Source organism: Aspergillus melleus (genome assembly GCF_016097325.1).
Source record: "Aspergillus melleus strain CBS 546.65 chromosome Unknown contig7, whole genome shotgun sequence".
NCBI lineage: Eukaryota > Fungi > Ascomycota > Eurotiomycetes > Eurotiales > Aspergillaceae > Aspergillus > Aspergillus melleus.
In genome coordinates, this window is record NW_025763376.1 from 442,578 (window position 1) to 458,584 (window position 16,007).

The window sequence follows — 16,007 nt, forward strand, 5'->3', positions numbered from 1 at the left end:
CGCTGCGGTGCATTGTATCTTTTCGAGTATACCAAACCAGGGCAAGATTAGGGCTACATCCAACCTTTGATAAACAGCAATAGCGAGCTTAAATACAACTCCAATAAAGTAGCAAGACGCCTATCCTACAACGCCTAATCATGAAATCCTCTAAGCATAAACCTCCACATCACAGACTTGAACTCCTCAAACTGCAGTATCCTTCACCAAGTAAACCCTCTCATGACCCGGTTTCACCTCCACCTTTCTCTTCACCTGGAATCCATGGCTCTCATACAGTTCTTTCTGATGCGGAGTCGCAATCGCCAACACAGGCATGCATTCAACTGCAGCCTGCTTAACTCCCCAATGCACCAGGCCCTGCTCCACGTTCTGACCCTCGTAACCACTACTCACGACAAGCATCTGTATCGCTATAAGAATAAGCAGTCAGTATCTAGCCGAAACCAACCACTAGATTAACCAAACCTACGTGCCAGTCAGGTGTGCCTCAAGACCCACCCACCCAGCCAGAAAAAGAAAAAAAAAAAAAAAAAAAAAAACTTACTATAAAACTTCCCTTCCTTCCCACACTCCCCCTGCACTTCTCTCTCAATCTCACTCGTACTGAAATACTGCTCACAAATCTCCCAACCCAGGGGCCATTGCCTCTTTGGCCAATATTTCTTGACATCATCGTGCGCCGACCCAAGCTCCCCGGGAGCGGGCATTCGCTAGTACGCGAACGCGACAATCTTACTTGGCTCTCCGGGCAGGTTCGCTTTCATGAGAACGTCCTTGGCATCAGCGGGTCTGTAGTCGTGGGTGATGATCTGGTTGAAGTGGTCGGTGAGATATGGAACGACGGCATCGGTGGGCTGGACATGTCCGGGCCAGTATGTTTCGTGAATTAAGTGATTGTGAGGGACGGATTCGTAAAACATGTTGGCGAGGGCGGTTCCCTCGCTGATTGTGGTTTGGATGTCAAGGGGGGTGGACATTTTGGTGGGTGGGAGGGGTATGGGATCTGTTTTTGTGGTAGTGAGGTCTGTAGTTGTTTGTTAGATGTGGCTGTGCGTAAAGGAGGTGTCTGTCTTCAATGGGGCGATGGGGGGTTTGCGTTATATACTCTCTGCTCGAGAGACGTTTAATATCGCCACATCGACGTTTTTGTGAAGTACGGAGTATCAGTTCCGAAACTTTTTCACGGTTCCCTAGATAAGTTCTTCGACTACTCTAATGACAGTCGAAGGATTCGGGTTCCGATGCCCAGAAAGACCCTCTATAGAGTGACAATGTGTTTATCAACGGGCCTCTTGAAGAGTGCAGAGGATGCGAGTTATGTTATTTACTCATGGTGATCAAGGAAAAGACATTTCATGTTATGGTCACCTCACCGAGGGAGAAGGGCTAGGATACAACGAATGCGTAACTGCCAGGCTTTACCTATTTTGATATCTAAAATGAGTCAGATATCCAGGGAGCATGAATAACCTAGAAATATTGTCATGGATGCTTTTTGGGGGTGCCTCAGATTCGAAGGTGACTGCCTATTTGAGCATCGAATATAGGGCTGGAAAGTTGCATACTGTGAAGCGCCATATATTGTGGCTTTGTGGACTCCGTTTGTGTTCCTGTATAGCTCTATAGAAGACAAGAAGCCTCATTTGTCGTGTATCATACGTATTTGGTTAAACACCCTTAACCCTCCTCTCACTCCTAACCACTTCCACCCTCTCGTCATCCCTCACACTCCCCTCTGACTGACTCTCCGCGTCGCTTTCACTCGCCCCCCTCCCCACGCCCTTCCTATCCAAATATACAATCAACCCAATAAACGGTAACGTCATTGCCCCCGTCACCAAACTCGCAATATACCCCTTCTCAAAGTGCGGCGCATCAGTAACCGGATAAAACACCAGCGGCCACCACGTCACGAACGCAAAGTCAAATGAGTTCATGAACCCGGTCGAGATGGCACGTAACTGAATATCATGGCTCGTGACGTCCGCCATCCACGAGTACCACAACGCCTGGGGCGCGTATGTCGTGCCGAGGAGGTAAAACGCGAAGAAGTGGCCGGCGTCTTTGGCCGGGTTAGCGACGAGAATGGCGCTGCCGATGATGAAGGTTATTCCAATGGCAACGGAGCATTCCCATCGTGAGCGGAGATGGTCGGATATCGCGGCGTATAGCACCGTTCCGACGATAGCTGTCGCATAGATTCCTGTTGGGTAGTTGTTTTGTTGGATCACGGTGTAGCCACGAGAGGCCATCCAGAGGGCCATTACGTTGTTGCTGAGGGATTGGACGCAGACGGAGTACACTATTGTGGAGATTAGTGCGTTGCGCTATAGGTTTAATTAAAGAGAACTGACGCATGAAGATCAAGGGTAGGAGATAGAATTGCCAGCTGAGGAAGACTCGTCGAAGGACGGTCCAGTCCCATGATTGTTCAGGCACTTTACCCAAACGCTCTGCTGCGTGTTCCTTTTCGTCGTGGTTGAGATACCAAGCTGCTCGATGAGCAGGGAGGTCGGGGATGAAGAACCATCCTGCACTATGTTAGGCCTTGCTATAGCTGTTTCTGATAAAGCCAAGTATACTCACCAAATAGCGCAACCGGGATAGTCATGACCGATACAATGATAAAAATCCATCGCCAGGCCGGCAACCCTCCCTTGCCAGCCAAGGCCTGCAGCAAACCAGCCTGAATCCAACCACCAGCCATACTCCCAACATGCCCGAAGCAGCAGAACACCGCTGCCCGTTTCCCCAGCTCGGACTTGCGGTACCAGGAACCGAGTATGAAATGGCCCCCGACACTTCAGGAAAGATCAGAATTGGCTATCATAAGTTTATCGGGTGTTACTACTTACTAGGCAATGGCCGAGAACCCACCCTCGATCGCATTCAATAGTATGACCTGCCATGCCGCCGTCAACTTATACGTGACAAGCGTCAATACACTCCAGATGACGTTCGCCGTGACAAAGACATATTTCGGGCGCAGGACCGTCAATAGACTTGTTCCTGGGATCTGGCACACCGCATACACGACCATATACGCGGTGCTCATGTAGTTGTAGTCCTTTCCTTCGAAATGCAGCGCCTCCTTCATCCCACTGATATAAGCTGATGAGTAGCTGGCTCTGGTGATACCGAACAGAAACCAGATCAGTGAGAAGTAAGGGAGCAAAGTAAAGTCCAGCTTCGATAGGAGGGCTCGATCTTTGGCATCATGGCCCCAGAGGACTATGGCAATTCTTTCGCGACTGAGCCAGCCCATCTCTGATGGTGGTGATGTGCTGTGATGATTAAGATAAGATATCTGACATGGAGGGTCGCACGTCTAATAAATGCTTGGCCGGTCGATGACACAAAAGCGAACCGGGATGAGATGCGACCGGCTAAGAATGCAGGATCCCGTAGGGGCGTTGATGAACTTCCCCTCATGATAGCTTCGAACTGTTCGTCCTACCACGCGGCTCGGTGATGGCGCCATGAAGCAGGTCGATTCCACCATTGATAACTGCATAAAGAGGACAAAACGGACGATTTTATGATATACATGACGGAGCATATTATAAAATACAGTTTAGACCCCATGGAATTTAGAACTGAACAGCCCGATCAACCTCGAACTCCGCCCTGATCGACGCCGTCACGTCAACCCAGTACTCGGACACCGGCTCTGATAAAGGCAGTAGCTCCCTGCCCAGTCGGTATCCGGCGTCGCCAATATACCAGAATCCCTTAAAGAAGTGCAGACCCAGAGCATACAGCGAAAACACCAGACGTGCCGGGAATTCCTTGGCCTGGAGCAACCCCATGAATGAATCGTTCAATGACAACGGCCACAGGAACACATTCCGACCCTGAGTCTCGACTGTATATTTGCTATCCATACCATCCATCAACGTCTGGCATGCTACCCTGCAGACCTCAAATCGGGGTTGAACTGGTTCTGTTTGGAGCTTCTCCAGTACCAAAGCAGCCATCCGACAGATAGTTGGCCCTGGGATCACGGGTCTAGAGTTGCCATTAGCGAGGAAAGGGAGGGCAGGACAGAATACCAATACTAACAGAGGACGATCGTCGCGCCGAGGGATGTCCCGACTGAGTTGTGATTCCGTCATTATACCCGACCGAATATTCAGGCTCTCCATGGCATCATGGAAAAAGAGACACCCTTGCAGCAGTGTCCTTGTCTGAAGGACATCGGCCAGATGGCTCGATTGTATCTTATGGCCGACAAGCGCAATGCGCGCGATCGCAAACAGGGCAATATAGATCGAGCATACCAAAGCCGGCCACAGAGTGGAAGTAGAGACGTGTCCCACAACCTTCCTGAACTCCGAACAAGCCTTGTTGTTGTAATGCGAGCCGATTCCCAGCCAGGTCTGCCGGCTGTTGGGTTCTAGATACGCAAGATGCAACGCTGTGAATGCCAGGACGCTGTCTAGAACATAGGCATGGGCAGTGGCTGCCTCGGGAAATACGTTGTGCCACTGGTTGTAATCATCAGGACTGGACACGCTATTGCTTGTACTGGTGTAATAGTGATGAAGGAGTTTGGCCTCCAGCAGACGGTTGGATGACGCATCGTGCGACTGAGGCTTTGGACTAGGACTTTGGGCGGGTACCACAGAATCCCCGTACATGCAGTCGAGATTCCGATTAAAGCAGAATCCGCATTGTGGCACTGATTCGTCGCACTATGACCGACTTAGTCGATATGTCTTTGTCTTTTATCTACGGATTAAGGACGTGGAAGAATTGATAACGGACGGAATCAGGCGGGTACCTTGACATGTCTTTTTTTGCATTCCGAGCAACCTCGTCTGGATTTCTTGTGGGCGCGTCTTCGGAGCATGACGGAGAGGGTTCTAGGCCGAAGTTCCGAGTCGACGCAGAAGGCCTGTGTGACGGTCTGACAGAGCACCTGCAGAGGCTAAAAGGATGCAAATTGGCAACGAGGCGGATCTGCGGAGAAGCGCAGCCGAATTCGGTTTAGCAGGTGCCTCGGAATACGTACGGGTCAGCGCCAAGACCGCTTTGTTCACTGAGTGGAGTTTATTTTGCTTCCCTACTCACTACTCCGGGGTAGAGCCTTCAAACCCTCATGAAAAGACAATCCAGGCATACTCTGTTACTCTAGAAACTATAATTCCAATTGTATGATCAAGGGCTGTCACAAAGACATTAGACAGAGGAATAACGGTGACTTTGCAAGGTTAACTAAAGCACCCGTGGTCCGTGGTCTATAAAAATGGATTCCTAACGCCTCTAGGAGATGAGCAAACCTCCTCATTAATTTCCCAGCCTTTAATAGCTTTTTGAAATAAATCAATTTAAGACAGTATTCTAATTGGGTAGGTCATTCCGCGCCCTCTACCTCGCTATCCCCTTTAGTGCAGTGTTGTCGTCATATCAGCGTCGCTCCTTAGACCATCACCTAACCAACTCCTTTTCTTTCACCATTGTACTCGACAGTTATACTCCGTAGTAGCGGAGCAAATTCCCAAGGGCGATCGAGCCCCACTGCCCGAGCATCCACAACCACCTCTGCTTCTGCTTCAAAATCGAGAACCCGGTTGAGATCCAGGTTGACTTTCAGGTCAGCATCTTGTCAAGGCTATTGGGGACAAGGCAGATTCAACGCTATACCTTTAAGACTCAATATCACAATAATAAATGATAAGGTCATACTGGGACTATCACGACTGGATACCCAATCGCCAAATAACTTGACCCTTTTACCATTCATTTAATCACCAATTTCTTTTGGCCCTAGCTAGAGTGGTAGATTAGTGACTATGGGAACTGGATATCGTAGAATAGAAAATTATGTTCCTATTTTAAATAACATAGTCAAACTTACAGTTGCACTATGGTGCAGTGAGCTATGCAAATAGTTCAACAACTAAAGGCACTATTTACTTGGCGATTCGGGTTAGATAACCTCTTCTCACCGAAACGAAGTTTCCTTCTTCAAGAAAATATTTTCGGCCAGAAGGCTTCCTCGGTATCTGATTACTGGATACAATTTTTGGGTTCTTTACCACTCACAACAAGACATGTCGGGCCAGAAACGCCAACAACAGGGGAAAGAAGGGAAGGGCATAGAAAGCGACGCAAGATAATTCATACCCCAGAAGATTTACAGGGAGACTTACATATTCCGATTTCCTCCCATTATCTCGACTACGCACCAGCCTCCGATAATTGTCGATGTAACGTGGAGAATCTGAGTGGATGCAAACTTGGTTTAAATTAGGTCCCACCAGGTGGACAATCCCGCAGTTTCCACTTGATCGAAAGCTCGGATTTGTTATCTTATACTTTAGTCTTTAATGCCAACAGGTGGACTTGAATCTTGGTTATGTTTGTTATGTCTATATGGTAAGTGCGCCGAGAAAATGTCTCACTAGTATGAGTACTTTTTTGAGCAAACGATGATATGGTAAACCACGACCATCGGAGTACTCTGCAGTAACCTCTGGAAAATTGGGTGGATCGAAACCACATCAATCTCCCCATCCCTTCAAATCATAGATAGTTTACCGAGTATGATCTCACCGGGGCTATGCACTTCTGTTGCTTCTTGTGTTTGGTCCCCCTCCCAGGCAGAGTAGCACACTAGACTTGTAGTCTTTTATCACCCTGCTATACGATCTCATTGAGGTACCTCCATGTTACTGTATTCAATGGCAATGTACGGACGTTAGGGTGGCATTTCTTTGCACTTTGCCCTGGCTTGTTTGGCGATACTGACTGCTCTTTAGGTATGCCTGGCCATGCCTCGGGCTTCCTTTGAATTAATGGAATACCTATCGAAGGTATGAGATAGCCACGAAAATACCAGTAACAGGCGTCACTGGTTGGTTGGCACTAGTTAGTGGTACATAACGTTTTCAAGCACCGAGCCGCGCCTACCACCGAGCCGCGCCCTTTCCACCAAAACTCCTACTTTCTTCATTTAACGCGTCTTTTCTCATCACCACAATTCAATATGCCTCTTTCTAAAGAATCGCGCATTCAGATGGCTATTTCAGCCTATCAGAAAGGCCAGGTTAAATCAATTAAACGCGCTGTGGCCCTTTTCGCTGTTCTTGAAAGTACCCTACGCGACCGGCTTCATGGAGTTAAATCACGATCGGAAACACGCGCCAACGGCTATAAACTGACTGAATTTGAAGAGCAATTGCTTTTAAAGCGATTACTAGATGCAGATACACGAGGATTTCCAATTCGGCCTGAATTTCTGCGTGGAATGGCCCAAGTACTGTTTTGCAATCGGTTAAAAGACCCTACTGCAGCTATTGGAATTAACTGGCCCTATAAATTCGTTAAACGCCATTCTGAGCTTCGTACGCAATATAATAGACGCATTATTTATCAGCGTGCAAAGCAGGAAAATCCAAAGGTTATAGACCTGTGGTTTGAGACTGTGCGAGCGATTATTTAAGAACACGGCATACATGAAGATGACATCTGGAATTTCGACGAAATTGGCTTTGCAATGAGAGTCTGTTCTATTTCAAAAGTGATTACTGCAGTTGAGCGAAGCGAGCGATCGTGCAGAGTCATTCAAAACAATTGTAAATGGATTACAATCATCAAAACAATCAGATCAAGAGATGTATATCTATTGCCAGTCATTATATTGAAAGCAAGCGTTCAACAGGCTGTCTGATTCCAAGAATCTAAGCTGCCTCGCGACTGGTGGATTTCTACTAGTCAGAATGGCTGGACGATTGATGAAATAGGCCTTTTTTGGCTGAAAAATGTCTTTGAACCGCTTTCTAAGCGCTATATAATTAATACAAAGCGCTTGTTTATTCTTAATAGTTATAGTAGTCATTTGACTGCTGAATTTAATGATTTTTGTAAACAGAATGCAATAATATGTCTCTGCATGCTTGTTTACGCTTCACATCTTCTTCAATCGTTTGATGTGAGTGTTTTTGGCCCGCTTAAAAAGACGTACAGAAAGCTTCTTGAAGACCGTATGACTGTTGATAACAATCACATTGATAAAGAAGACTTTCTATCGCTATATCCGGATGCACATAAGCAAATCTTTACTGCAGTCAATATCTGCAGCGGTTTTAGAGGAGCAGGGCTTAAGTCGTTTGATCCAGAGCATGTTCTCTCTACGCTTATCTTTCAACTACGTACACCTACATCATCACTAGTTGAAGGCTCAATTTCCTCTGCTTTTCAAATTCCGCAGAATACTCGCCAGCTAGATCGAAAGGTTCGAAGCCTGCAGAGCAGCCTTAATAGAAAGCGACAGCTTTCTAGCAGTCCTATTGCGCATATTCAATATCTTGAGAAAGCAGCGCAAATGGCGATGCAAACTACCCTTCTTTTGCAGCAAGAAATTAGGGCCGTACGCGCTGAAAATGGACGACAACGTCAAAAAAAAGGCAAGAAGACGTGCTGAGATAGGTAATGACCGCCTTTTTAATGTACAGGAAGGTGAAAATCGCGTTCAGCAGCTTGATACACAGTTTAATGAGCAGCCTGCAGAATCTACTCCAGTGCCTCGTCGACGAGCTCCGCAGCGCTGTAGTGGGTGTGGGACAGTCGGACATACAATTCGGAATTGCCCTAGTAGATGGCTATAATGTCATATATTTAATTAGTTAGATTTAATGGCGTTGGTGGTTGAAAAGCCCTAGGAAGTAGGAGTTTTGGTGGAAAGGGCGCAGCTCGGTGGTAGGCGCGGCTCGGTGGTTGAAAACGTTAACGTAATCAACCACCGAGCGACGAATACCACCGAGCGACGAATTTTTACCCCATCCACTACAACCTCTTTCCAACGCGTCAATTTCCACCACTACCATTGAAAATGCCATTATCTCAAGAAAGCAGAATGCAGATGGCTATCTCGGCTTATAAAAACAAGACAATTAAATCAATATTGAAGGCTGCAGATACTTTTAACGTGTCTGAAGCAACTCTACGCGCTCGCCTCAAAGGAAGACAATCACGCGGCGAAGTACGCGCCAATGGACATAAATTGACTGAATTTGAAGAGGAATCTCTTGTGAAGCAGCTTCTTGATGCAGACAAACGAGGATTTCCAATCCGACCGGAGTTTATGCGTGCAATGGCCCAATTACTACTTTATGAGCGTCTACGGGATCCTACTATAGTTCTGGGTATCAATTGGGCCTACAAATTTACCAAACGCCATCCTCAGCTATCAACTCAATATAGCCGACGTATTACATATCAACGTGCAAAGCAAGAGGATCCACGGGTCATAATACCATGGTTTCAAACGGTCCATAAAGCTATCCAAGAACACGGCATACATGAAGATGATATCTGGAATTTTGATGAGACTGGCTTTGCAATGGGGCTCTGCTCAACTGCTAAAGTTATTACTGCGGTAGAACGCAGCGAGCGACCACGCAGAGTCATTCAGGGTAACCGTGAATGGGTCACAATCATTGAAACTGTCAGTTCAAAAGGCGTGCATATACCACCAGTTATTATACTTAAAGCGGGCAATCAACAAGCTGCCTGGTTTCAAGAACCTAAGCTTAGTAAAGACTGGTGGATTGCAACTAGTCAGAATGGCTGGACAACAGATGAGATAGGCCTTCGCTGGTTAAAGGAGGTGTTTGAACCATCCTCTAGACGCTCTATGACTGGTGCTAAGCGGTTGCTTATTCTAGATGGCCATAGTAGCCATCTGACTGCTGAATTTGATGATTTCTGCAAGCAGAATGCAATTATCTGTCTCTGCATGCCTGCGCATGCCTCTCATCTACTACAACCACTTGATGTTGGTGTTTTTGGTCCGCTCAAACGTGCATATGGAAAACTGCTTGAAAACCGTATGATTGCCGGCAACAACCATATTGATAAAGAGGACTTTCTATCTCTATATCCAGAGGCAAGAGAAAAGGTCTTTACTACGAGTAATATATGCAGTGGATTTGCAGGAGCAGGACTTAGACCACTAAGTCAAGAACGAGTTCTTACAAAAATTACTTTTCAACTTCGGACACCTACACCACCCCTACTAGCTGAAGGGTCGATTTCCTCTGCTTTTCAGACTCCACAGAATACCCGCCAGCTAGATCGAAAGATACGCAGTCTACAGAACAGTCTTAGTGCTAAGAGAAAGCTTTCTAGCAGTCCAATTGCTCATATTCAGCATCTTGAGAAAGCTGCACAGATGACAATGCATACCAACCTTCTTTTACAGCAAGAAATCAAGAATTTACGAGCCGAAAATGAGCGAAAATATAAAAAGAAGTCAAGAAGGCGTGCTCTAATAGGGAATGATGTCCTTCTATCTATTCAGGAAGGCCAAAATCGCGTTCAGCAGCTTGATACGCAGGTTAATGAGCAACCCGAGCAATCTACTCCTGTACCTCGTCGACGAGCTCCGCAACGCTGCAGTGGCTGTGGGATAATTGGACATACTATACGAAATTGCCCTAGTAAATAGCTATCATTTCATATAATTATTTAGTCGAATTCAATGGTGTTGGTGGTTAAAATACCACAAGTTGTAGTGGATGGGGTAAAAATTCGTCGCTCGGTGGTATTCGTCGCTCGGTGGTTGATTACGTTACATAGCGACATTTACGTAACCTCGGGGAATTTCCGCCGCCCACCTGATTAAAACTTAGCGCATCCCACCGTTAGCGAACCATGCAGGGTTCATACTCCGTAGATATTTGGAGGTCATAATCAGAACCACCCTCCCCAAGGCAAGGGTTAATGCTGTTTGCACCATTGACATAATCGCGCGTGATGGAAGCCGAACCATTAGAGAGTGAAAAGTTGCTCATTAGCAAAGATGATTGGTCTGGGAGTGAACCAGCGTCGCCCACAGGTTTACCATTGATGCAGGAAGATGATCCGTCTATAAAGAGCGACAACACCTCCCTTCGCTCAACTGTCACTTATTATCTGCTGAGCATCTTCGTTTGGGCACCGGCAAGGTAGTAACCCATTTCTCCTCCTTTTCGAGCCTATTTTCTGGCTTCGAGCTGAACATACCTCAGGTTCCTTATTTATTACTTGCCTCCGCTAGAACATATATTACCAGCACCTCCTGCTGTCTCTCGGGAGTACCAGCTGAAAATGAAGTTCCTCTCGTCCCTTTTGCTGCTCCTGGCGGGTGTCGACGCAATCAATACTCATCCTGTGGCCGCGGAGCAGTTTACGCGTGAGCTGGAGGTAGCCAGTCCCAACCCGTCTGGGCTTGCGCTGCGTGATCTCCAACAAAGAGCACCGAACTGCAGGCGCATAGATCATTTCATCTCCAGAATCACATCGGTCAAAGCCCAGTACGTAAAAGACCCCCTTGGCGAGGCACACCGTTTGCATCCGACTATTAACCCCAACAGGATTGCCTTCGTTACCTTCGGCCCCGAAGCCGCCAAGTACATTTGTCGCGCCATAACACATGATGACCCCTCGTGTGATGACTGGGCTCAGGGAATCAGATACGCCCTTGGACTCATCTTTGCAATCTTTGGCAAAGACGGCGCAGAGCCAGCAGTTCGTCCTGATAGCCCAGCTCGCAGAATAGATGCAAAGAGCTATCTGAACATTGCTACCAGTGCTTTAAAAGAAAGCAGCTTGCAATTTGCCAGCATCGAGGCGGACGATAACTTGTCCGGCATCGAGAAGCGGTCCTCGGATGAGCCAGATCTGGTCGAGAGATTCCTTATCCGCGGCTTGTACCATGCTGAGCTAGGCAGCGATGCGACGAATATCTGGGTCAACCATTACAGTAATGGCGACAACACCCTGCAAATTGCTCCGGAGGATGGTCAGCAGGACGGCAACTCTACTCTGACCAGGCGCTGGGATAAGCCTGGCTTCAAGATTGCTTACACCACGAGAAAGAAGTCGCCACTCAATGAGCAGGACTCCCTGAAGATGGCTAGACATATTAGTTTGAAATGGCAGAGCATGACTCTTGGAAATGATATCTCGGAGTTCATTGGGTTTGTGGAGACAGGCCACACGGCGAACTTCTATTTCCGCATTATTCCTGAACACAACGGCTACGGGTTGAACTACGAGAGTGTCGATGTCTGTGGCGGTATGGCGGGGATGTTATAAGATGTATAGTATATTGTGAGTTGGGAGCTTCAACGCCTCCTCAGACATAGAATTAGATAGTGATATGTTCTGCTTTATACACTTGGAGGACATTCACAGTCTATTACTGTTCCGAATACATTCCATCAAACATGAATCTACCACCAAAAATTTATCCCAAGGTGGCATTGTGGGTAGGCTGTTCCCTACAAGCTCCGAAGAAAAGGCAATCCTTATCAAAATTTTGCTTCAAATAAATTACATCGATATGATGCTTCATTGGTTCCTCAAGATTCCCTTTCGCTTCGGTATCAGACTAGTACAAAATCCATTCTAGTTCATGTCCTCGGGCATCCTTGCCTTACTTCGCGGCAATTAATGAAAGAATAGACCTGAAGCACTATAGGAGACAGAATGCAGATGAACCTTGTCTGTTTTGTGATCAATAAACTTCAAAAACCTACGAGGCTATAGCCACGGTCTTTATGTACATTATTACCATAATTCACCAAATCGGCCTAGGGCAAACTGAGGCCACGCTTTCAGATCATAAAGCCACGCCAAATTCGGTTAGTGGGAGGTTGCTGGCGTGCCTGCCTGAGGCCCCCTATCCAGCGAGTTTCCCTCGCCTTCTCGCCTGCCGAGCAAACAAGCATCAGCCACGCCCCCAAAGCCAATCCCTTGGCATCAACAAAAGGTTTTGCCGAACTTTTGCCATCAATTTGAAGGGCTCATTGTATACGGGAAAATGCATTTATCCTGAATACACCCAGAATCTTATCCTTTCCCAGTAAAGCAATGATGGACGCGAGTTGAATGCAGTTCGCACTAGGTGCGCTCTAATCGGATAAATACAGCGACGGGGCCAGTGGAGATACTGCCAGTTGAATGAATATGTCGTCCAGTCGATTATGAATCCTGCAAGTATCTGGTTCACGCCACGATGGGACCAGCCCCCTTGTACCTGCTAATTCTTGTCTCATAATCGCCTTGTTCGGTTGCCGGGAATCGAGGGGTGTGAGTCCTGGTGTTACCTTATCCCTTGAAGGGGCCAAAGGCCGAATAGGCTCAAAATGGTCGTTTGAAGCGATTTCTTCAATCGTAGACTTGCGAATTGACCAATTTCGAAAGAAATTACCCGGTAGAGCTTTCGGAATACCTACCATTACGCGAAAATTATCATGATGTTTGACTCTCGCGACCTCATAGGAGAATGTCTGTGACGTCAGTACGACCAAGACAGTATTCAGGCTGAATACAGACCGACGTGCAGGAACAAGACAGCAAACCCAGGCCTGGCTTTGCTCAAAGTCGGAGAATCCCCGCGTTGGATATGTGATCGACTGCGGGACTTGCTGTATTTGGCGGCAGCTGTGGGGTGCGGAGTCGGGGTATTTGGACATTTTTGCCTGGGCTGCTTTCCTTGCACGAAAAGCAGATCTTCTTGACGGTTTATGAATATGAATTCTCGATCCTATAAATTGGCTGTTGGCCTGCTGTGAAGCATGCAGGAGCTCAAGCGCCGCCGCGGACTATCCTGCCATGCCTCCTTTCAGCTCAATCGCTGCCGCCCTGGCAGCTTTCCTACCCACTGCATTGGCTCAAGCAAACAAGAGCTACGTCGATTACAACGTTGAGTCGAACCCGGATCTTTTCCCTCAATGTGTGGCTACGATTGACCTGGGGTTCCCCGATTGTGAAAATGGCCCCCTCAGCAAGACCCTCGTGTGTGACACATCAGCCCGGCCCCATGATCGTGCCGCCGCCCTCATTTCGTTGTTCACTTTCGAAGAGCTTGTGAACAACACTGGCAATACAAGTCCAGGTGTTCCGAGATTGGGACTTCCTCCATATCAAGTTTGGGGAGAATCTCTCCATGGCATCTTCCACGCCAATAACACTCCAGAAGGCGATTACAGCTGGGCGACGTCTTTCCCCCAGCCTATATTGACAATGGCAGCGTTGAACCGAACCCTGATTCACCAGATCGGAAGCATCATTTCTACCCAAGGCCGCGCCTTTAGCAATGTCGGTCGTTTCCCTCTCGACACCTACTCCCCCAACATCAACAGTTTCCGTCATCCTGTTTGGGGTCGCGGTCAAGAGACGCCCGGAGAGGATGCTTATTGCTTGAGCTCGGCATATGCATATGAGTACATTACTGGAATCCAAGGCGGTGTTGACCCGGAGCATTTGAAGCTGGTGGCAACGGCGAAGCATTATGCTGGATATGACATAGAAAATTGGAATGATCATTCCCGCCTGGGCAATGACATGCAAATTACCCAGCAAGACCTCTCTGAATACTACACGCCGCAGTTTCTCGTCGCAGCCCGCGATGCTAAGGTCCACAGTGTGATGTGCTCCTACAATGCGGTAAACGGCGTACCCAGTTGCTCCAATTCTTTCTTCCTGCAGACCCTCCTCCGGGACACATTTGGTTTCGTGGAGGATGGCTACGTTTCGGGTGACTGTGGTGCCGTGTACAATGTGTTCAATCCTCACCAGTACGCTGCTAACGAATCTGCCGCTGCTGCCGACTCTATCCGTGCCGGCACCGACATCGACTGCGGCACATCCTATCAGTACTATTTCAGCGAGTCCTTTGACGAGAACCTATTGTCACGACAGGATATCGAGAAGGGGGTTATTCGCTTGTATACCAACCTGGTGCGACTGGGATACTTTGATGGCAATAGCAGCAAGTACCGCGACTTGACCTGGTCCGATGTTGTGGAAACCGATGCTTGGAACATTGCCTATGAGGCTGCAGTGGAAGGAATTGTGCTTTTGAAGAACGACGGCACTCTTCCACTTTCCGACTCGACCAGCAGTGTTGCACTTATTGGTCCCTGGGCCAACGCTACAACACAGATGCAGGGTAACTATTTCGGACCTGCGCCTTACCTGACAAGTACTTTGGATGCACTCAAGGCCTCGGACCTGGATGTCAACTACGCGTTCGGGACCAACATCACTTCTGATTCTGACGAGGATTTCTCGGAGGCACTGTCGGCAGCAAAGAAATCTGACGTTATCATCTTCGCTGGCGGCATTGACAACACTCTTGAATCGGAGACCCTAGACCGAGCCAACATCACCTGGCCGGGCAAGCAGCTTGATCTAATCGAACAACTGAGTCGCTTAGAAAAGCCGCTAATTGTCCTCCAGATGGGTGCCGGGCAGGTCGATTCCTCGTCGCTCAAGACTAACAAGAACGTGAACGCCTTGCTCTGGGGAGGGTACCCGGGTCAGTCCGGTGGTCAGGCCCTTTTGGATATCATCACCGGCAAGCGCGCACCGGCTGGTCGCCTTGTTACCACTCAATACCACGCAAAGTACGCGGAAGAGTTCCCTGCCATTGACATGGGCCTTCGTCCGAACGGAAGCAACCCTGGACAGACGTATATCTGGTACACGGGGACCCCAGTCTACGAGTTTGGGCACGGCCTTTTCTACACAACATTTCGTGAATCACCGGCTGGTGGTGCCAGGAATGGCTCGTCGTTCAATATCGACAATCTCCTCACCCAGCCTCATCCCGGTTATGCCACCGTCGAGCAGAAACCATTCCTCAATTTCACCGCCCGCATCACCAACACAGGCAAGACGGCTTCGGATTACACGGGCATGCTCTTCGCCAACACTACCGCCGGGCCTGCACCATACCCGAATAAATGGCTTGTCGGATTCGACCGACTCGCGACTTTGGAGCCCGGGTCATCTCAGACCTTCACGGTTCCAGTGCCCATCGATAGCGTGGCGCGTACGGATGAGCAGGGCAACCGGGTCCTGTATCCAGGACGGTATCACTTAGCATTGAACAATGAGCGGTCAGTTGTACTTCCATTCACCTTAACTGGCGAGGCCACGATCATCTCGAAATGGCCATCGGAGCAGCAGCAGATATCTGCAGCCTAGGTGGAACTGAAGGTTGTAAA

The 16,007-nt window shown here is 48.1% G+C and overlaps 6 protein-coding genes across 6 annotated transcripts; 2 read left to right on the forward strand and 4 right to left on the reverse strand.

Moving 5' to 3' along the window:
- Positions 1–186: 186 nt before the first annotated feature.
- On the reverse strand, positions 187–710 carry LDX57_011120 (uncharacterized protein; the record flags this gene model as incomplete). Its single annotated transcript, XM_046092866.1, has 2 exons — positions 187–413; positions 548–710. The coding sequence occupies 2 exons, from the start codon at positions 708–710 to the stop codon at positions 187–189; spliced, it is 390 nt and encodes a 129-aa protein (XP_045948844.1).
- Positions 711–713: 3 nt separating this feature from the next.
- LDX57_011121 (uncharacterized protein) lies at positions 714–980 on the reverse strand (the record flags this gene model as incomplete). The annotated part of the gene is made up of 1 exon (XM_046092867.1): positions 714–980. One exon carries the CDS (start codon positions 978–980, stop codon positions 714–716), a length of 267 nt encoding a protein of 88 aa, XP_045948845.1.
- A 690-nt stretch (positions 981–1,670) lies between these two features.
- Positions 1,671–3,268, reverse strand: LDX57_011122 (uncharacterized protein; the record flags this gene model as incomplete). Its single annotated transcript, XM_046092868.1, has 4 exons — positions 1,671–2,305; positions 2,358–2,534; positions 2,590–2,804; positions 2,859–3,268. 4 exons carry the CDS (start codon positions 3,266–3,268, stop codon positions 1,671–1,673), a joined length of 1,437 nt encoding a protein of 478 aa, XP_045948846.1.
- Positions 3,269–3,593: 325 nt separating this feature from the next.
- LDX57_011123 (uncharacterized protein) lies at positions 3,594–4,643 on the reverse strand (the record flags this gene model as incomplete). The annotated part of the gene is made up of 2 exons (XM_046092869.1): positions 3,594–4,011; positions 4,066–4,643. The coding sequence occupies 2 exons, from the start codon at positions 4,641–4,643 to the stop codon at positions 3,594–3,596; spliced, it is 996 nt and encodes a 331-aa protein (XP_045948847.1).
- A 6,454-nt stretch (positions 4,644–11,097) lies between these two features.
- LDX57_011124 (uncharacterized protein) lies at positions 11,098–12,087 on the forward strand (the record flags this gene model as incomplete). The annotated part of the gene is made up of 2 exons (XM_046092870.1): positions 11,098–11,303; positions 11,364–12,087. The coding sequence occupies 2 exons, from the start codon at positions 11,098–11,100 to the stop codon at positions 12,085–12,087; spliced, it is 930 nt and encodes a 309-aa protein (XP_045948848.1).
- Positions 12,088–13,608: 1,521 nt separating this feature from the next.
- On the forward strand, positions 13,609–15,987 carry xlnD (beta-xylosidase XylA; the record flags this gene model as incomplete). Its single annotated transcript, XM_046092871.1, has 1 exon — positions 13,609–15,987. The coding sequence occupies one exon, from the start codon at positions 13,609–13,611 to the stop codon at positions 15,985–15,987; it is 2,379 nt and encodes a 792-aa protein (XP_045948849.1).
- Between the last annotated feature and the right edge of the window lie 20 nt (positions 15,988–16,007).